The sequence below is a fragment of the Calidris pugnax genome, unplaced genomic scaffold (genome assembly GCF_001431845.1).
Source record: "Calidris pugnax isolate Ruff unplaced genomic scaffold, ASM143184v1 scaffold27, whole genome shotgun sequence".
In the NCBI taxonomy this organism is placed as follows: Eukaryota; Metazoa; Chordata; class Aves; order Charadriiformes; family Scolopacidae; genus Calidris; species Calidris pugnax.
This window is the reverse complement of record NW_015090893.1, coordinates 6,844,204-6,866,988: the sequence shown is the minus strand read 5'-3', so window position 1 is coordinate 6,866,988 and position 22,785 is coordinate 6,844,204. Positions and strand designations below refer to the sequence as shown.

The window sequence follows — 22,785 nt, the reverse complement described above, 5'->3', positions numbered from 1 at the left end:
TACACAGCCTCAACTATGGTTGTGTATAACAAATTAAAATACAGAGTGAGTGAAGTAGATCTTTAAGTCTTGCTTGTAGGAAAGAAGGATAAACAATCGTTTACTAACTTGAAGGGAGGGTGAGAAAACAAGACACAGACACCAGCTTTGGAACACCCTTTCTGGCTACAGAATTGCCTAATTGCCTCTCAAGTCAGTCAGCAGTGGCATTAACAGGTACCAACACAATGAATAAAGTGCACCATTTTATTTGTGAAGGTCCTCTGACAGATCCACACAAAAGTATATCTTATCCTTAAAAAAAAAAAACGAACCCAAAACTGTATGCAGAACATCCACCTCATGCCTGCAAGACTTAATTTGCTTCTTGAAGAGAATCTAAGTGCTCAGATTTTTCCCCCACCCTTGCACAAGCATCCAAAAAGAAAAGCAATTGCAAAGAGATATATACAGTTTTTCATACAAAATTAGTTCCGATACTTCAGCAGCTTACAAATAAGATCATCTTGCAGCCTCCAAAAGCACAGCAGTAATCTCCTTGAACTCACCTCTGCTCAATGCCAAGATGTGCATTGATACTGGCATACCGAGCTGTGCCAGTGAGATTTTTGTCTTCTCTGTATGGTATGTGTTGCCTTGTCCTGTTGTCCCGGTACTTTTTGGCCAAACCAAAGTCAATAAGGAATAACTTAAAGAAAAATGAAAACAGATTACATTGCTATACAATGCAAGGAATCCCCAATCTCTTTTACTAGGCATTGGCTACATTTTAAGACAACCACACAATGTAACAGCCTACAGTTAAGAGGAAGCAAAATAACAGTGCAGTCACAACTAGTTTTAACTAGCCAGTTCAAAACTCAACAGTGAATTAGTTGAAGCCTTTTCTCAATCCAGTGGAGTAGATTAGATTGTGCTACTCAGCATCCGTAGCTTAGTTCTACAACTATTTTATGTTACTGTTGCAGTTTGTACCACACTAGCTCGATAACTACAGTGCACAATTTAGGAAGGACACTAGTATGTGCGAAAGCACACTCCACAGAACCCCACTCACACTAGAGAAGTTTACACATACAGATAGTTAATGGCAGCTCAGCAGCTTAATGCAAATGATGCACATCCTGTTATCTTCTCTATGTCTCATAAAGAACACTGGCCATTCTGCAGAGCATGAGGCCAAAACCTTCAACAGCAAACAAGACATCTGGCTTTCAATCATATGCTCATTTTAAGACTACCAGACACTATCACAGCAGCATGACACGCTCGCTGATGATATTAATACAGCCAGGAAGCTAGAGCCTAGTACATGGAATCCAATTTAAGTTTCTAATGACCAAGCTTGCCTAATGATTTGGTATTTAGCAACAACTGAGTGCGTGCTAATTAGTGAGCTACTAGCCAGCCTATCTACAAAGGTTAATACAGACTGTACCTTCTTGTGACAAGAGTTCAGGACTAGGCAAAAGAATCTGAGGCTGAAGTATGTAAGGAACATTTCAAATTCTAGCAATCAGTCTTCAAACTACAAATCAGGCTGACCTCCTGATTCAAACGCTGGATTAATACTATAGGATCAGTGACTACAACCACTACAGGTTAATGAGTACTGCAAAAGTAACTTGGGTGGGGAAGGAGATGATGGAAAGAACACAAAGTTCAAGAAATTCTCAGTAAAAATCTATTCAGTATCATCTTAAAGGTGATTCCAGAACAGAAGATGCAGCTTTAAATGCTAACAAGTACTGGAGATGGATACACAGGTAAACCTGCATCCAAGACTGAAACAAAGGGTTACTCCAGCACAATGGAAGTGCCATGAATTATAAAGTGACACTTGACATAGAAGTATCAAAGATACTGTGGAATTCAGGAGCTTTGTCTTTCAGTAGGTACGTTTCAGAATTCTGAGGAAGATTCTTCTAACTATAGAAGTCTAGACAGGAAAAAACAAAGCTAAAAACCCCTTAAGCCACTGAATTTGGAGCAGAAAACCTTGAGTTGAAGTCTTGCCACGATTTATATGCAACCACAAAGCACAGCAGTTCTACATTTGCTGTCCTAGTGAAAGGACACTTTCACTAGGAAATGAAAGTCACCCTGAAAGTCCAGAATGCTTTGAACAAGGGGAGGTAAACCCAAGTTTTTATGTCAACTACACTGGTCGCAGCTCAGGAAAGTGGGGGGCTTTGTTGCACCCACCACAGCTACCACTAGAGGTAGTTACTCACTTGGTGAGCATGGACACCAGTTCATGGTAGCTTCTCCAGCTACCAGGAAATAAGTGATTTTGATATTGAACTCCTAAAGAAGATAGTACAAAGCTTCTATGTGATCACTATACTTCAAATGCAACTTTCCTAGAAAGCAAAGCTTGAGCTCAAATGCAATCCCTTGTTTTCCGATTAAAGCTCTCTGGTCTGACGACAGCCTCTGAAGTACAATTGGCAACAGCTACTTTTGCAGGGCCTATGCCCATTATTTTAAGCAAAATACTATACCTTGAGAAGGATGGAAAACCAAACACTATACAACACATCAAGCAGAAATATTTTCACTGCATATTTAGTTACAAACGCTTTAAACAATCCAAAGTCTTCATATGCTTTTTGTAATCCTGGGGATCTTGCCGGTAATTAATGGTATGGAGGGACAAAGCCACAGTTCATGAATCAAAATTGTTAATACTGGAAGCGTGCCTGTAATACATAAATAGCTGGTGTCCAGCCTCATTTAGCACCAACTTGGTATGGCTACGTTCTTCAATAGAGTTATAAAAGTAAATGCTGGTCTGCCTCTTCCACCGCTTCTGCAAGCTCTTGATATTAGATCTGAACAAGGTAATTCTGCAATCTCTCAACAGCTATGGGTAGAACCTCTTCGGAAAAAAAAGAATCAATTCAGCAACACAGACCTGTTCCACACTAGTCAAATAACTGGATGTTATTTTACAACACTGATTTCTCCAGGGAAGTTTATTCTGTTCCCTAGCTTCAGCCCATTCTGTATTTCCTGTTCCAGGTGGAAGGCAAAGGAGCAAAACCATCTTGCAAAGAGTTAAGTTGGAAGACAGAGCCCGATTTGGATGAGCACGGAACGTACTAACGCCAGCCAGCAGGAACACAGACGTATTCCCACAGATAACCTCATACCACCTTAATTCTGTTTGTTGCACAATCAGCAGGAAACTGGAGAAGTAGGGCAAGATTTTTGCCAAGAGCAACTAGAGAAGTAGATCAAAGCCTCTGCCTCGACTGATAAGAAAGTTTCAGAAGGAGACAACAGAAGTCTGTCAGCTCGCATACAGCAGCAAGCTGCCTGGGATTTAATACATGAAGACTATCATTGTGGAAAGCTAGGGACTGATTCTATGGCCAAACTCCTGAGCTATGATTCATATTCAGCAATTTCCAGCTGTCCTGCTATGAACTGGCATATGTCTTCATTTCTCTCCAATTCATCTCCTCTTTAAGAGTCAGGAGTACTACATTTAACACTACAAGATAAACCCATGCTTTTCCAAGACACAGCTTGTTGGAGTAATTTCATTTTTTAAGTACAATGGATGAAAATACAAGAGTCCTTATTACACTTTTGGAAAGATTTTTGAACCAAAACTGCAAGGGAAGGTGCCTGGCTGAAGCGATAACAGAACATCTCGCTGTGTATTCAAAGACACTGCAGGAACCCTACAGGAAGGCAAGCAGAAGCCCTCACATTTCACTAGGGTGGCATGTCTATCCTTCAACACATTCAACAGATTGCCTTTGAGTTTTACAGGACAAAAGTAAAACCTGCTTCTGCATCTGAAATCAAGCACTTACATTTGGCCCTTTTTAATATCCAGTTTAGAAATAATTCCACAATTTAAACAAGCGCCACAGGGAAACATCTTAGTAATGTTACATGTTTGCCAAGTATGTCTGAATAATGCCAACATAAGAGGTGCTTTTGCAAGGTCTACATTCTCCAGAAGAAAAAAGAACAAAACAAAACAAAACCAAAACAAAAATAAAGCACATGAATTTGGGGTTGAGGTTGGAATAGGAGACAGTTCAGACCTGGTTTAATCCTGAGAAAGATGGGTCCTGAGAAGTACTAACAGTCATGCTTCTTTTCCTCTTCCCCACTGGAGATTCTAAACACTGAACAAACAATAGAGGGTGGCAGTGCATCAAACAGTATTGCTTACATTGCAACAATGGCCGGCGCAGACAGGCAACACCGAGGCGTTCGAGAAAGAACAGGGTAGCCAAATGCCATCCTTCTTCCACCAAGCACTGTAGTTTTCAAAAAACTATGTATGTTCTTTTTTTATTAATTTTTGTTTTTATTTTTTTTTTAAGGAGAAAATTTTGAAAGATGTGACAAGGTAAATTTCAACTGTGAGCCGCTCCAAAATGGCACTGCCTTGACCAGGGATAGCAATGGTGACATTTGGCTCTATTAAAAAAGGAAATTGAAGTTTTGCTTACAAAAGCATCCTTTGGTTCCACAAACTGCCCTTCCCCCAAAAGACATTTAGAAAAAATAAATCTTCAGTAAGGAAGAGGTAGAAGGCATTTAGTCACCTTAAAGTTTACTTTCATAAGCATGCAGGGCTTATTTCTAGCAGAGCTGAAAATTCATCTTTTAAGGCGGGAGCAAAATTTCTCCCAATCACCACATTAAAATTTGAAAAAAATATAATTTTTTAATATAACTGACAGGAAGCTACTGGAACAAGATTACCATGCTATTCTAGTCTTTGTGGCTAATTTTCTTTAAACTGTGTGTAGCCATCTTTAAAAAAAAAAACCCAAACTAGACTTAGTTACAGAAAGAAACAAAGTAAATGCTGTATGGTGGCAAGTGTTCTCTACACAAAGCGCTTTGTTCCAAGCTGAAGCAACCTGTTCCTTATTTTGCATATGTAAACCTATTATGTGTACTTTCGTCAAGAACTACTTCCCTAATCTCTAAAACCCTGCAACAGGAACGAAGCCCATGCCCGCAGAGTGTTTACCACCATAGCACTGTGTGGCTCCCTAACTAGTCCACTAATGGGAAAAAAAAAATATTGGTTTAAAGGGAATTTTTTCATTTCAGCTGATGCAAATCTAATGTGTTTCTCCACTGAAGTAAGTACAGCAGCATTTTCTAGGCCATTAATCCACATCAAGATGAAAGAGTGCAGCAATGCCAACCTAGCATGACTGTGCAAAAGTACAGAAAAATGGCCCAAAAAGAACAATTGGAAATCAGAAACTAAAAACTAGGAAAAAAATAAAGTTTTCAAGTTACACTCCAAGTCATGCCAGAAAATTAAGGAGCCTAACTGCTCAACACAGCAGAGAAAAACAGAGCTCTACAGAGTGAAAGTATGAAACTTGGGAACAAGCAAAGTTTAACAGCAACAGAATTACATGAAGACTGCCTTTCAGCTGGATTTACAAGCTTTTCCAACAATGGTTGGATCTAAACATTCAGTGCACTGCACCTCTTCAGACAAGAGCTGTTATCTCATGTTAATCAAGCTTTCCCCTTCTAATGTTCATGGCCCTGAAGTTGGCATTCATACAGGCAAACAAAGGTAAACATTTTAAACACTAGCAGTATCTAAAAAGATGAGACATTCTCTGATGGCATATAGAGAAGATAAGTGGGAATCTTGCTTCCAATAAACAGCTTGATCACATACATTTGTCCTGAAGTTAATTTCTATTAAGGTAGCATGCTTAATGCATTGCCAATGCTGCCTGTCTGCCCGAGCTCGACATACAAATTGCAGGATTAAGCATATTTCACTCAAGAGAACTAAAAATAAAACCCAGTTTTCTTCTATATAAGGTTTTCAATGGGAAACATGCACTTCTGACTACATTTACCCATCCAAACAAGTGTAACAACCTCAGCCCGCTTCCCTCCCCCGTGCTTTCCCCCCCCCAAAGTAAATTGAGAGCAGTTTTTTTGTTGTACAACTTATTCAGGTACTCTACAACTTAACAGTTTTCCATCAATATATTTGCATAATTTCATTTATTTATAAAGGCAATTTATCTACATATTGACTATTAGCTGTATCCGCAATTCTGATGGCTGAAGAGTTCTCTTTACCAGTCTTGTCACTGCAAGATTTAATGCCCTGATGACTGGTAGGTCAGGTGCTCCCACGTTGGCATGAATTCTTTTCATCCCAGGAAGTCAGCCCCAAAGCCAAAGATAAGATTTGACTTTATCATTGAAAAAAACATGCTATTACAACAGTTACCTCTACAATGCCATCATTGAGAAAAGTAGCTAGGTATTCTCTAGGCTTAGTTTATAATCTTGTTGCAAGCCTAGAAATCCTCTTGAAATCAAGTGCCTCTCCCAGAGTGGGTCAGAGATCCACATGTGCATGCCACTGCATTTAGAAGTGGACACTGAGAAACCCAAGACTGCACAAAGGATCATGGTTTAGCATCCAAAACATCAGCTTTAGCAATGAGTTTTATAAAGGTTGTGCAGCTTGAATCATGTAAAACATAACCACTCCCTATGGATCTTTTAAACAAAGAGCATAAGACTAACCTTATTACAGTGACGCCCAATACCCATTAGGAAGTTATCTGGTTTAATGTCTCTGTGTATAAAATTCTTTGTGTGCACATATTCAATTCTACTGATCATCTGTAAAAAAAAAAAAGTAACAACAAAACAGGTAAGATTTCATTGAGAACAATACAATTCACTTAAACCTTTAATGAAAGCATGAAGTTTTAGTGTTACCTTCCTCTACAACTTCACCTTCTATATTTGCTTAATGCTGTTCAAATACATTTATCTTTCTTGTATGTTAAAATCCTATTATCTTGGTCAGGAAGTGGAAGATTAAATACCCAAAACTGTTTCCTAGACATTCAATTTCATGTTCTAACTATAATGTCCCATTAAAGAGTAATTTCTTTTTCTTACTTCAAACAAAGGTCTTCTATACCTACCACAGGCCAATATTAAAAGCTCCTTCCCTCCCCCGTCCCAGTTATTCATTCATCCGGTTATTCATTCATCATCAAGCGTCACTTTTCCAGGTAAGAGTTTTTCACAGAGCAAGTAACAACTTGATCGCAGCCCATCCTGTCAGATCTAGGCTACTGTGAGCCAGGAGTAACAGGCAGCAGTGAAGATGCAGAGAAACTCCCTATGCGTGAGATCACAGCACATGCGTTGATGCGATACAGCTTCCCAGCCACTAAAACACTCTTCAGGCAGTCTTCAGTATCATACCTTTGACAGCTGTTCTACTGGACTATGCCCTAAAAGCTGGTTCCATGCACTGGCATCGTACATCCCATCTACACTTCCCAGGTGACAACTATGTAGTGTTATCCAAAGGAATACTGCAGAAAAACCACACAGATTCCCTGGAGATGCTGTAACACCCAGGCTCTAACTGAGCAGGCAAATGGCTCTCTAAAGCAAGCATACCACTCACTTAAGGCAGCTAAGAATAGGGACAGCTGACCTTGTCTCCATACAAACACTGTGAGCTTCCTTGGCCAAGAGCCTGGGATTCTACGAGCATCTGGCTAAGTGACAACTTGATACTAACATCAATTACGTAATATTAGATGAAGACTAAACTACCATTGAAAATGCAACTTGAGAAACCCTTACTGCCTTTCAAATAGCTGAAGACACCAGAATCAAACTATTTTATAATAGTAAGAAATAAATATGGCTGCCCATTTCAAATGCTGTCCTCTCATGATCAAATTGAAAAAAAATCTCAATTGCTAGAAAAAGACTAAACCTGATGCCTTAAGTAATAGACCTCAGTTTTAGAGGCCTTGATTAAGTCTGAGGTAGAATGGCATCTCCTCTAACAGCTTTAAGAACTGTCTTTAAGCACCACAACCAGCAAAATCATATTTACTAGCTCATGGTCTGGTACTAGAAGTTGCAGGAGGCTGTGAGCACACAGTGACATTCAATAAGAACAGACCCATAGACTTGCACGTTGCCCACCTGTCACTGCAGCTGGCCAACACGTAACAGGCTTCTAGTTAATCAGATCAGCCATAACTAGAGACTGCTTCAGACCTTCTGACACCACTGCCACGGCTGACAGCAGGAGTTAATCCACCCATGGCAGTCCCAACACTTCACAATAGTTGCATTTACTAGATCTGGAGCATGAAGGAATTGGTATCTGTGCTGCCCTCCCACTACAGGCCTACATCTACTTTGCATGCCCCAGCACACAGAAGTCACCTTTACTTCCTTTCCACATAGGTCAAGTGTTCACTTGGCTAAATATAACACTGCGTAACACATTATTTAACCTACTTAATCATGTTGCACAAAATACTTTAGGGCTTTTAGCTTCATCACAGTAAGATCTGTACGTACCTGGTCTGCTAACATAAGTACTGTTTTCATCGTAAACCTGCGAGAACAGAAGTTGAATAGGTCTTCGAGACTGGGACCGAGAAGATCCATAACTAGAACATTGTAGTCCTTTTCTTGACCATACCACCTGCAACAAAGGAAATCACTCAGCATTAGCAGGAATCCTAATGCAGCCCAAGATACCATTAGCCCTCTTGGCTGCAAGGGCACATTGCTGGCTGATATTCAGCTTGAAACCTAACTAAAAACTTGGGCTTGTTTTTCCTGGAAACAAAGTCTGAGAACAAAAGAGAATACACAAGTTGGCAAGTGGGTGTGCACGCAATTAGTTTTCCCGTAAGAGGAAACACCACTACACTTTAGCAGCAACTGAAATACCAAACATCAAAATGAAAATGCAATCATATCAGAAGCCATTACATGTCAGAATACTGAGGTGTATGTACAAAGTCTGAACTGAAATTCATCTGCAGGTCAACTTACACTCTTATCACTGTTTCCGTGTTATTTAACTTCATAGAAACATCTTTAAATGCTTTCGGCTTTTTTTCAGCTATGACTTCTGCACAACAGACCAAAGCAGCTCAGGCAGTTAACTCATACACTACCTTTTTGTTCATTCATTCAAATTTAACAAACAGCAATCACGTTCTACTGTCCTATTCAGTAGAAGATAAAGGCTCTCTATCAGGTTTTCAACATCTCAAAGGGAAAAGCATTTAAGTGTCACAAAAAGATACAGGTGTAGCAATATATCAGTTGCAGCCAGACTTGTGATAACCACCCTTAAGGGTCTGATACATCAACTTGGGGCGAAAAACTCAATGTTACCAATGCCATGAGGACAAGCAGAAGGCCTCACATGTGCATTTCTCCTTCCAATCCATGTCTAGTATTTCTGTCACAGTATTGCTTTATGTTACCTACAACTGTATTTCACCACCTAAGCTGTCTGAGAAGACCTGGAGTCACACCCTTCACTTCTGCACATCTCAGCTGGGAATTTCTGTACTTTAAACGGGCACAGAAAGACAGGACCTGAATATTTCTTCTCTACAGTCCTTCTGCACATTCCAGACACCTACAGTTAAGTGAGAGCTATGTGTGAAACACTGTTTATGAAGCTGTGCTGACTACTGGTACATCACTGTAAAGATTCAACACCTTATTGATCAGAAGGCTACATTTTGCCTCTGCAAGGCACCTAGTCCTTATGACAAGGACCGAGTCCCAGCAGTCGACAGACAAGGCACTGACCAGCTCTCTCTTGGAGGAGTCTTTCCAACAGTGGTGCAGGCAAGATACACCAAGAATATAACCCATGATAAAAGCATGCAGATTAAAAAAAATAATAAATAAATCAAGATACAGCTCAAACACAGTAGTAGCAGGGGCTTAAAGATCTGTATAGACATTTTATTTCCACTTTAGGCAATGACTCCAGGAGACTAACACACAGTTGTCTGGAAAATAGTTGCCACTGATAAAGCCAACAAATTCCTTGGTACTCACAGGATTCCAAGCTCAGCCAGGGTAGTAAAGCAAAATGTTTACAAAACCATAGAGAAAAGATTCTATATTTGGATTTGTTTCAGGAACAACTGGCCTGCACCTTCCAGCTTTCAGGATTCTAGTAGAAACCATGCACTTCATGATACACAAATCTATACTATAGATTTGATAAAAGCTAAATAGGAGCTGCAGATCATACTCATTGTTTTACAGGTCAGTCTAGCATCTTTACTCATTCCCTACATGAAAGGGGGATGCGGAAAATATCTATTTTGAAAGCAACCATTCAAATAAAATGCCAACAAAAGTTTTCCTCCAACATATTAATAATCATACCAATACTGTAAGTACTATTCATCAGTTTTTGCCTTCTAAAAATTCACTGAATGTACTATGTACAAAACCCCCCAAACTCAACTACAAAAGCATGCTAATGGTATTACTTGATAAAGTTTGTAATTTATGAAAAGGTTAATATTGACACCGCAACCTGACACTGAGCCATGAAACATGCATTTTAAAAAGACCTGCCTAGACAAGCCCTTTTAAGGAGTGATATAAACCAGTTTCAACCACAAGAGCAACTAAGAAGAGTATTTAAAAAATGCAATGCAGAGATGGAGGAAGAGTCAAAATGAGACACTGTTGAGAAAAGTTCTTAATCAACTACGAAACAGCTTCAGTTCAAGAATTACCAACTATGCCTGTAAATCTACTTCTTGGTTTCTATGAAGGTCACCTATGCGAACGGCTGAGCCATTGACAAGGCTCTATAAACAACTCCATAGGTCACGGTTGAAAATTAAACATTATGGTCATCTAGAGCAATGAAAACTGGACCAATTGACCTGCCTAGTCATTCTGTCATACAAAATTTAGGTTTGTTGTGAAAAAGTCTAAAGAATAATGAGTGGAATTGAAGCATTCAAGGGCATAAATCAAGATTTAGATAAATTATTATTTTCTTCAAGAAATGGAAGTCCAATTCAGATGCTGAATGTAATTGTTCAGTAATGATTCCGTACCCAAGAGACTGCAGCATAAGGGGAAAAGGATCAAAGATCAGTCTTCAACTGAGCTAAGAAAATTTAGTTACAGCATCACAGAAAAAGTGAAGCTGATAAAAAGGAAGCCTACCCTGGGAGCTACGTTTTTAAAAGCATTTGGTTCCTCTACAGGGATCTCTCTGCTTAGTAAGTGCAGTAATTCAGGTTGATTGCACAACATCCATTTGGCCTACTTCTGCATGTGCATGAGAAAATTTTAAATCTCCTGACCATTTTGCATTAGTGGAAAGCAGAATCAACTCTGCAAGACAAATAAATAAGACAGGACTTTTTAACATTTAATTTTCATGTTTACCTGCCTGCAATTCCTCACAGAAGACTGCCACATCTATTCATTTCACTACTGGCATCTAAAACTTCTGCTAGGTTATTGGAGTAACTTGTGCTTTATTTACTATGCTAACACTGCAAGTAAGTTTTCATTTCCCTTGGAACATTTCCAGGGAAAATGGGATTAAGAAGTAAGGCCACATCATGTCCATTCAAAGTCCAGTAGCTGCTACTACTGGCAGCTCTGAGTAAAAGTGTTAGAAGTCTTGGCTCTTCTTAGGAAACCTTGGATATTATGATACGTAAGAACTTGGCAAGTACTCCTTACTCCTGTATTTGCATAATCAATGTAATATGGCATATAAGCACTCATTTTGGAAGAGCACAAATTCAGAGCACTTTAGCATGCAGGTTTAAACACTACTGGGCTGAAATACAAAACAATATGGCAACAAACTGAGCACAATTCTTAAAAAAAAAGAAGCTAGTGTTTCAAAGAGAAATCTTCAGAAGTTCATCAGCAATGAAACTTGGCATGAACTACTAATAGGAATGAGATGACACCAGCATCTCAGAACACAAGTGTCCCTCATCTGTTAGAACACCATGGATTTTTTTTTTTAAAAGCACATCTTGAAGTATATGTTGACAACACAACAGCAGCAATGCATTTCAAGCAGGGAGAGTTTTGGAGGGGAGTGGAAAGTGGGAGCAAGAGATTTAATACTTGACAATTCACTTTGGGTGGGTAATGACTCTGCATATAGTTACACAAAATGCATTATTTCAAAAAGAAACACTAGATTACTAGATTAGAAAGACTCACTGTTTCTCAATTCAATCCCACAGTGCTGTATGCCCCATTAGGGCATACTTCCTAAATACAAAATTTTGATTCCATAACACAGGTCCATTTACACCTACTTATGTCAAAAAACCCCACAAAATATGGAATATTATCAGCTTTCCTGAAGAACAGCAGTAGATGGAATTTACTGAACACTACACAAAAAATTAATAGGACAATATTATTATGAAGGGCGAAGTTTCATCCTTGAACGGGCATAACACTAATATCTGAGAGGTGTTAAGAACCCCCGTCCATATCCAAGCTGCAAGGCGTGCCCCAGCTCCCGCACCCATGAAAATGCTTCGTCACTCTCCCTTGCCTCATCTGCTTAAAGCTACATATCAAATGGCTACAGATCAGTCAGAATACAGCAAATATCCTTTATTAAGCTTTACGTCAAAGCGTGGTTAAAGATTGAACAGTGACCTTAATTTAACTTCAGTTACTTGTCTAATTTGAAAGACCAAGACTCACAACGTCAGCAAGTTTCCAAATCATGGTCTAGCAGCCTGATATATTGCCCAAGTACACACAAACAGCTGAAATTTTGTAACATCTTAAATTTCAATATTTGTAGCCCTGTGCTGAACCACTAAGTCACACGACACAGAGGTTTGTAAGTATTCAGTTTCCAATGCCATACAGTAAAGTGGGTACGATGCCAGATCACATGACAAGGAATGTTTACTTGAACTCATGTGGGGTGTTTTTTTTTTTAAAATTCCCTTGACTAACCTTGAGACAAGTAGAGTGCTGATGCACAAACAGCGCTCAGTAACAGACACTGTAGTCAAGTCTACCCAAATTTAAAATCTTTTTCCTGTTTTCAGAGCTGCATCTTTCAAAAATGGTATGATGTCTATTTCAGCAACCGCATGTTTCATAAATAATGTCAATGACGAAATGTTTGAGAAAAATGTTTGTTAACAGCTTATTTTGTTTGTTTTTTTTAACTGAGACAATATTTAATTTAATATTCTCCTCACTTAGTGTATCCTCCTAAATGGTCAAATTGAGGTAGGTCAGCTAGCAAAGAGAGGTGGGCAAAGGGCTAAGAGAATTCAGACACAGGCCATGAAATTATAAGGCCAGTTTCAGACTACCGCACCTTTTACACAATTTTAGTAGATAACCACAAGTTACATCCATTACATTGCCACTTCTAATTACAACCAAGGTAACAAAACCAGCACAATTATCAAAGCTGTCTGAGCTGGTCACATGATGAATAAAAGAATTCATAAGATTCATACCAAAAAAATCTCAAAATCAGATCAAGATGAACCAAGTTACGAAGTTAAGTACAGCTGTTAACCACTCGTAAAGAAACTCCAAATCCTGTGCATTCTGAAACCCCGAAGGCAGAAAAGGCATTGTCACCATTAGCCTAATTTTTTCTGCAGCTTATTACATACAAAACCAGAACATGAGCTCAGCATCACAAAAAAGCGCTCATAATACCAGAGCAACTCTAACAAGACTACTTTGTTCCAGCTCAATAAGAACTCTCCTCAATCAACACCTGCTTTGCCAGGTAACCTCTCTTCCACTAAAGGCTTCTATCAATGTGATCACTGACTATTCCAGGGGAGGCTGTGGCAATCTGGAATTACAAACAGAACTGCAGGAGGTCATGATTTTGTGAGAAAAAAAAATAAATAACCTCCTGGTGCCTCACTGCCCAGGATATACACTGCTTCTGTGACAAGACTGGACTAGTTCAACTCAAACCTTTAGACTTCCAGAAACTTTTGTAGTCACATTTTAAAAAAAAAAAGCCAATTTAGACTTCTTTAACATTACATAAGCTTTTGCTGCTTTCAGAAGTCACAGGGTTTCAGTCTGTATGATTACTCTGTCTAGTCCCATGCAATTAAGTTTTCCAGCACTTGGGCTTTCAAAACACCAAGTGGAAGAGTTCACATACCAAAAATGGAGATTGTCAGAAGAACTAAGGTGGATTAAAAAAAGTTATTAAAACAAGAAATGTACGTTGAACAAACAAGCTGGAAAGATCTTGCTACTGGAGTTACCTGAGATCACCCCATTAGCAAGTTTGACAAGTCAGCAGGCACATGAGGGTGAATACGCAAGTTTGGAAGGCCTGATGAACACAAAAGATTCAGACATCCTACAGAAAACCAAATGACACTGAACTGATGAACACTCTGGAACTGTATTTCATTTCTGCAAGCACTAAGTCATTTATACAAAAGTCTCTCAACTAGGCATTAGTCAGATGATGTGACTAAAGAGCAAACAGAGACCTCCCTATAATCATACAGCTCTAATATCAGGCATCACTGAAAAATAGTAAGTAATCCTAACCAGTAAAAATAGAGTAAAAAAAAAAAGTAAGATACCAATACTGTAAAGCAATCGGTATCAGTGCTTAAGGTGCTGACGTGCAAGGCCTGTCACCAACACTCCTCAAAGGAAATCCAATTCGGAACAGAGACAGAAAAAGAGACTTCAATAAAGATGGGAAGATGATGACGCCTGTAATCATGTATTCAAACAGCTCAACAAGGCAGCCACAGAGTTACGCAACTACTCTTTATGGATACAGGAGGACTGTAATAGGGAGACGGTTAATAATAAAAAAATAATCAGGGAAGAATAAATGGGAGCTGACTAGCTGCCTGCTTACGGGTACAGGCATGTCTCTTTAGGCACAGAAGCTCGCCTGCTCTGACAGAATCATGAGCACTGCTACGCCAGCCTAGAAAGTTTTAACGTTGCACCTGACTGATTCACAGACAGAACAGCACATTGTCCAAAACAAGGGCTGGATTTGGACTAAAGTGGTCCCATCTGGTCCCATATTCCAGACCTCTCAGAACAGACATCTCTTGACAAATAATGACGTTTCAGACAGGTTGGGAACTATATTCTGCCTGTAAAAATGTAACAATTTGAGTCTTAACGAACACTGAAGCAACACACATAAGAAAAGCAATCTATGATCATAAGGTTCATGTCTGAAACGCCACATATTTTTTATTTTTATCTTTTCTCCTCTGAAGCTGGAAAAGCACCTCTTAACTGTTAGCCAGCTCGGAGCAATATAAATGAACTTAACATAATATGGCATGACTGAAATACTGAAGTAGAATATTTAGCAGATGTCATCTAACATTAGTTGCCATGGTGAGTATGAATTAGGCCACCCAAGTACTAAATAAAGAAACAGCAATGAACACCCTACGCTATGGAGTTAGATAGACTCTATAAATAAAATTCTGTATCATTTTTTGTACAGTTATGAGAGAAATATGAATACGTGAGGTATGCCAGTGCAACTCATCTCCGAAGCAATAGGGTCATTCCATCTGCCTGGTGTAAGGTTGCACACATACTTCCACGGAGCTGACTTGCTGTTTCTCTAGCTGTTTAATGAGGTACATTAACACCTGGCAGGAAGCGACAAGAACATAAGTCAAGTTTCTTCCATAAAAGTCAGAAGGCAAGTCATTAATCCGCAGTAGGTACAGGAAACATTGCTGAGGAAAAGAGTGTTTCGGTAGCACCTCTGCCGATCAGCTGTTCCAAACGAGAGTAACACTGAACAGAACTGGAGACTTTTGCAGCTGTTTCTGCAAAGGCTGAGCTAAGGCAAGGAGAAAAAAGGGAAAAAAAAAATAAAAAAGGTACAGCTTCCTTTGTTTTCAAACTGTGGTCTCTCAGATCCTTCTAAGGAGTCCTCAAAACCAATTAAGAGAGAAGTTTAGATTATTATAAAACATGAAATAGATTTTGTTTGAAGACTTTTATTCTCTCCTTAAAAAAAAAAAAGGGTATTAATTTAAAAGACTAGACTTCAATTTTACCTTGAGCAACCAGAAGAGGCTTCCTCTTATCTACTGAAGTGGTTCTGCCCTTCAGCATGCAGCCTTAAGTAATAACAGAAGATTAATTCATAGGAGACGCTATTGCTAGAACTTTCCTCCTCATTACTCACAGATCTAGATGAAAGTATCAGTCTCACCAATGAAAAGAAGATAGAAAACTTTTCAGACTTCAACTGACTGACTACTAGTTCTGGGTTTGGGTTTTTTTGTTGTTGGGGGAATCACTAGGGGGGTTGTTTTTGTTTGTGGATTTGGTGGGTATTTTTCCAGTGGTGTGTTCTGGGGTGAGGGTTTTTTTTGATGCGGGAAATTGTTGGGATTGAGAGGTGTATTTAGATATTTTTAAACACTGCTGAAAGATCAAAATTTGAAGTGCTCAAGGAAAAAATCGGTTTTGAGAACTACCCTAAAATTACCAAACTTGACCACCTTTTCCATTACATCTGTTATTTAGTGAACATGAGTACAGGCAGAATCTGTTATTACTGGATTAACCAACAACATGGTAGTAAGAGAAGAGAAGAACAAAAATTGTAGATGCTTTCATTTTTTTCCCAGAACCTTTAAAATATGCGTCACTATTTAGAAGATTGCACAGTGATACATGGGTGGCAATACTGAATTTCTCAACACCAAAATATTTTGCAAGAACCTACTACATTGAAAAGTTCAGAAGTGTAAAGATTTACTTGCTCAGTTTGCAAGTGTTGCAAAAAAACCCCAACAAACAAAAAACCATCGCTAAACCAATAGTTTTTTTGTTTTAAACTTACAAATGACTACCAAAATATCACATTGATCAGCCTCATGCTGTACAGTATCTCTTTGGCCTTGCCCACAGAATACACACAGTGTCTGTTTCACATTCACTAGGCTCCTCTTTCTGCTCTTAGTGCAACACTTCTGACACATTACCAATAAATAGCCCTGCTGGTTCCAGCACAGCTGTTTTACATTTGAAACTGATAACACAATCAAGGTTATCCCATGGTATTGTCAGGAGATGTCAGGAGAAACATCTAAAGCCCACTTTTCTTTCAAAAGCATACCTGAAAGTACCTAAAGATAGTCTGGAAGCAACTAAAAGTAATCTTCATAAAGGATACAAATAATATTTGATAAATAACATCAGATTTTCTGTCACAGATAATTCTTAGATAATTCACAGAAAAACTCTTTGTCAAGAATGCATTAACAGAATTACACTATGAACAAAACAACACAAAAATCAAACACATTTCCTCCAAACCAGACGCAAGAATTTGGGAATAAAGGTAGACAGTCCAAACTAATAAGATCAGAGCCCAGTTAACAAGATTACATCTAAAAATGCTTTGCCACTGAAAAAGAGAGGAAAAAAGAAAAAGACAGCTGATGGCCGAGAACAATGAGAATAAGCCCAGCAGAATACTGCAGACTTTGCATGGTGTCCTAAAGGCAGATCAGATTGTTAGAATGTTAAGCTTGGTTCAAGAGCCTTTTGTAAAAAATGAAGGTAATAATCAACAAAAATTCAGGCATCAAGAACATACCACAATTTAAAAATTTGTAAAGCATTTATATAAGACTTTGTGAAACTCCAGAGACAAGTTCAGAAACTTTGCTACTCTTTCAGGCAACAATAAGCAAAGATTTGCAAGTCTAAAAGGGCTTAGAATATCTAGAGAATAAAGACATTCCAATCTAAATTTTTTGCTAGTTTACTGCAAATAACACGTTCTGTCACAGCAGAGTAGCAAGGCCCCTTATTCACCCTCCAGGCCAAGCGAAGGCTCCCACCTGATCCCACAGAATAGAAGCAATATTAAAAGTCTTTTCACTCCAAAACAGAGGTTTCGCTTATTAGTTTCCTTGCAATCAGCCAGAAAGGCCATCAAAACAACCTTACAGTCTATGAAAAAAAATAAATTGCTTGGTTCCAGATAATTTAAGTGACACTCCAGATACACTACCTTATCATTACTAAGTTTGCAATCACATTTAAAGGGCCAAATTCAATTTTAAGAACAGGTGGCCAAAATGAATGAGCAATCCATACTTCACCTATTATTTCAGCTTTGTGAGTCAGAAGAACCACAGCAAGACCACTTGAGTAAGGCAAAGCCACATAACGCAACTTCTAGTAAGTTGATCTTGGCCACTGCATTACTCAAGTAGATGAAAAGTAGAGAACAAGTCCTCGTTCTTAAATGAGGAATGCAGGATTATGTGCCTCCGCTTCCCAGATGTGTAGCACTGGGATAAAAATGCTGCTGAACCCAGCTTACACAGCATGGCAATGGAAAAAGCTTAAAATGATTCTTCAATTTTCTATCAAGTGTTTTGTTTATGCTGTTATTGTTTAAAGGTGTCACATTACAGAATTTTTAACAAACGCATTGAAAGATTTTCCTTTAACTTGATTCATCCTTCTAAATATACTGAGGCAAGAACAGCTTATTCCAACTTGACAGCATGCCATTATAAAACAATGGCAGAGCACATATCATCAATTACACATGCAAAGTAACCTAAGTACAAAGTCATATATTCTCCCAGCTTAGCTGCCACCAAAAACAGGGCAGAAAAAGCTTGAATTGTCTGAAAACATGCACAGCAATTTCACTTTGGTCCTAGTCTTCATAATCACCTATTCAAAGTCATAACCTTGTTAAGTACCTCAGAGAGACATCTCATTTGGTAGGTCAAGTCCTCTCCCCTTAGTTCAGAGTACCATGGGTTCTTCTACTAAACACATCACGTTTTAACCTTTGTCACAAGAACTGTGCCAGAACCCTGCTCAGCTTCCTCAAAGATAAAAAAACACCATAAAAACACTATGTTAGATTTCTTCAAGCATCACCAGATGTCATACAGCAAGACGACAATTACTAACAGAAGCTTAGTCAAAGAACCTGTCAAGCAGCTCTGGTACATACAAATATATTTAAAATTAATGCTGCTTCTGAATACAAAAAAGGTATTTTCAAGAAGTCTTCTGAAATACACTTTTCTAGAAAAATACTGCAATGGTTAACACTGAGAAAACCTGAAAGTAAAAAACTTTAAGTGTGACTGACATTATCAAATAGATCATACACCTTTAGCACAAGTCTATAAATCAATTTCTTTTGAGTGTTTCCTCAGTTGTCCATTCTTATTCGGTTTCTAGCAATCTTGTCTTATTTTTCGGGGTGGAGAGAGGGGGCTGTGTTAAAGAAAGGCTGTAGTTCCCCTGTGCTGGTGAGACTTCTAAACCAGTCACTGGTTATACAGGAAAACAAAGTCTGATACAGGAACGTCAAATACCGAGGAAAAAAAGCCTAAAAGATGACTGCTGCCATTGAAGCTAGAAGCAAGTTTCTCAACATGCAAGATTACTTCCAGTATTTCAGCTTTAAATGAAATGCTCTTACAGGGTATTTTAACCAAATTCAAGAACTTAAACATTAGTTCATTAGTTCAATTCTGTTACATGGAAAAATTTTCAGCTTAGGCCTCCTTAGAGCACCAAACATTCATTCACTTTTAAAAAAAAATAAATAGCTTAACGCCTGCTTTTCCAGTTTGGTGTTGAAACACCTGACATCCACTTGTTTTGGCTGTTTTCCCAGTTATCCTTGTTTTAGCATGTAAGTACACTATCATAGCTTTCCAAAATGCAGTTTCTGTTCTTTCAGTTGTGAAATAAAGGCATCCATTTGAAGAAAAGAAGGAAACTGTAGTCTAAAATAAAGACTAAATCTTTGCTCACATAAGCAACTCTGTTTAAACTGCAATTATTATGCTTAATTCAGGTATTTTTCTTCTATTCCTGCAAAAGGCTGTAGTGAATGAGGACAGATGGCCGAGACAGCACTGTCTCCTCTGCTACACAGCTCCAGCTTACACTCGGGACTACAGCCAGTTGTGTCTGGAGGTGGAAAAAGGAACAAGGGAAGCTATTAAACTCGGAAAGGAAGACTTGGTTTAGGCTTTGTTAAAATTAATACATGATCTAGGATATGTCATCATTATGACCTTACAATAGACCCTTACAGGCCATTATTGACGTAAGCGCACACACAGCAAAGTATGGGAAGGGTTAACAGATTAAATGAAATCCCAAATTTGACTCAATATCTAAATTGAAATTGTTTCTGCAACTCAAAGGAAAAAAAATCCTTTATGCTATAGTGCAAACATAAGAAATACTAACTTTAAAAACAATTATTCAATATCTAAATTGAAATTGTTTCTGCAACTGAAAGAAAAAAAATCCTTTATGCTATAGTGCACACATAAGAAATACTAACTTTAAAAACGAAGTCTAAGCAAAAAACTAACTTCTGTACAAAGACTTTCTGAAGAAAACGGAAGTTTCATTTAATCATTCTAATGCACACATTCAGTAGTTGGGAACTAACCCAGTAGAACACGTCAATAGTCTCAAGAGAAATAACTCCTCCTAGTCTGCCACACCAGTGACTTTCTTCCAGATCAGGAAATTATCAAACACTACTGAAAGTTTCAGACAGAATATGAAACAAGGAAGCCACATAACAAGCAATTGGGAGGGATTAATCTTGGCACTTTAACTGTACGTAAATCCTAGTGACGCATCTGTTGCGGGCAACAGAAAGGGGCTGCCATTTCATTCCTGGTTGAGGTTCTCTGCAGTCTCAAGCCTCGCAGCACATAACTATGAAAGGAAAAGATACATGCCTGAGCACGTCCCTTGTCCCAACACGAGAAGGGGGAGGGTTAATCACGTCCATCCGCCATTTTCTGAGCGGAGGAGGAAGACATGTTGGAACAAAAAAAAAAAAGCAACAAAAGAAAGCAGCCATTTCCAGTACCGGCACCAAACTCTCAACCTCACCGAGAACATTGGCTATCACCGAAACAGTCTCACACTTTGTTCTAGTCACGACAAGAATTTTTCACAGCTCAGGAACTGCTGAAGATCTCACTTTCAAAGCACAGTATGTACGGATAAGAAAAGACAGTGGGTCCAGGAAGAGAATACCCCACTAGTTTTTGAGCTCAGAATGGAGCATTTTCCCCGAACAGCCCAATCCCTCCCAGATAAATCTCTTTTTAATGGCGGTGTCCTGCCTTACACTAATATTAAAGAAAAGTCACTTTACTGGCATATGTGAATCACTCCTACCGTATATGTGGGATGCCAACTCCTCCCTGCAGAATCTTGTATAGCTTGCTTTCATACAGCAGCTGGGGATGTCTGGCCTTCTGAGACTCCAACTTTACAGCAACTTCCTACAGTAAGAAGGAACAAGGAGTCAGAGCAGAGCGTCCACCAAGCATAGACTTGCCACTGAGGTTTAAGGGGCACAGCACTTCAATATCCCACACACAGCCCTGCTGAAAATGCTTTGAAGTATAATTTTTTTTTTAAGCTCTCGGTGCTCAAAGGCCTGCATTTTGTTGCGTCTTCCAATAAAATCCATATTGTGATGTTCTGTACACAAATATCCATTCCAGGACATGAAATTGAGCTGGAGATGTAAAGTCTTCAAATCCATGTAATTGAGGAAGAACATACGTGGGTGTTTCTTCTTTACAGCTCAGAGCCGTGAGGGGGAGGAAGGAAAAAAAAAAAAAAATCAAGCAAAAAAGAGCTGAAGAAACAGGGAATCTTCTTTGTTTCTATTATTGTTGATGAAAATGAGACACGGTGTTCCCCAGCTGAGAGAGAAGGGGGTTAGATGACTGGTGGGAGAGGGACGACTTTGGCCGCTCATAAAAGACAAAGTATGTTTCCCCACAATGGTTGCCTCCTCTCCCTAGCACTGCTGGGTGGGGGAGACCACGGCCACAAGGCTCTGCTGTCGGAAGGAGCCGTGCCACCCCCCCCGGTGATGAAGGCCCTCAGATGGGGGGAGCCCCTCAATCCCCGGGGCTTCACCCACCCCGCGGAGGGCGACTGAGCCACCCTGGCCAGATGGGACCTCAGAAGGGGCAAGTGGGGGGCAAAACAAGGCTTCAAGTCGGCCTCGGAAACGTTATCGCCTGGGTCTCCGGTTCCCCCCGTGAGGAGGGGGAAGGTGGGGGAGTGCGAGCCGCCCTTACCTCCCCGTTGGTGATGTTGATCGCCAAATAGATGTCCCCGAAGGAGCCCGACCCGATCTTCCGCACCAGCTTGTATTTGCCTCCGACAATGAACTCGGCCTTGGAGCCGCTGCTACTCGCCATGGCGAGGGGCGTCTGAGGGGCCCTCCCGGCGCTGAGGGGCTCGGGGGGATAAAGAGGGCACTACCGCCGCCCCAGAGAAGGGGAAAGGGGCAGGGGAGGGAGAAGAGGGGAGGGGAGGGAGGGGGCAGAACAAGGAAGGCTGGTCCCCGCCGCTCAGCTCCAGCCGGGCCCCTCCGGCAGGCGCCCCACTCCGCGGCTCTGTCCCGCTCGCCGACCGGGCGGCGCTCGGCTCTCGCCGCCCTCCAGAAAGACGAGAAGCGGCCACCAAAGCGCTACGAGGACAAGGGAAAGGGAAAAGGGGGGAGGGAAAGGGAAACGCGAAGCCCGCCGGGTCCCGGCCGCCGCCGGCCCCTCACTCGGCCGCCGCCGCCATCTTGTCTCTCAACCGCTGCTACCGCGGACACAAAATGCCCCCAGCCTGCAGCCGCCGCTTCTTCACCGCGCGGGGCACGCTGGGAGCGGGGCGGGGCGGGCGCTGCGCATGCGCTGGGGGAAGGCCGCCTCCGTCCCGCCGCGCGCCTGCGCGCAGGGCAGGGAGAGGGCGGTGAGCGGCCCCCTGCGCGTGCGCACGCACCGCCTGCCCCCGCAGCCAATGAGCGGCGACCTTCCTCACCCGCCCCCCCGCCCTGGCGACGCGGCCCCGGCTGGCTGCGCGCATGCGCACTCCTCGAAGCCGGGCCCGGGC

At 40.4% G+C, this 22,785-nt stretch overlaps 1 protein-coding gene across 5 annotated transcripts in view; it reads right to left on the bottom strand.

Annotated features, from left to right (window-relative positions):
* CSNK1A1 (casein kinase 1, alpha 1) overlaps positions 1–22,556 on the bottom strand; it is a 35,549-nt gene extending 12,993 nt beyond the window's left edge. For 3 of the 5 annotated variants that reach the window (XM_014947932.1, XM_014947934.1, XM_014947933.1), the window contains exons 1-6: positions 21,978–22,556; positions 21,058–21,164; positions 8,377–8,503; positions 6,556–6,654; positions 4,065–4,148; positions 549–688 (exon numbers count right to left, since the gene is read on the bottom strand). In XM_014947932.1, the coding sequence (XP_014803418.1) occupies positions 549–688; positions 4,065–4,148; positions 6,556–6,654; positions 8,377–8,503; positions 21,058–21,164; positions 21,978–22,100 (680 nt within the window). In that variant the 5' untranslated portion in view covers positions 22,101–22,556. The remainder of the gene's footprint in view (positions 1–548; positions 689–4,064; positions 4,149–6,555; positions 6,655–8,376; positions 8,504–21,057; positions 21,165–21,977) is intronic. The other 2 variants (XM_014947935.1, XM_014947936.1) reach the window with 1 other exon arrangement.
* Positions 22,557–22,785: the final 229 nt, after the last annotated feature.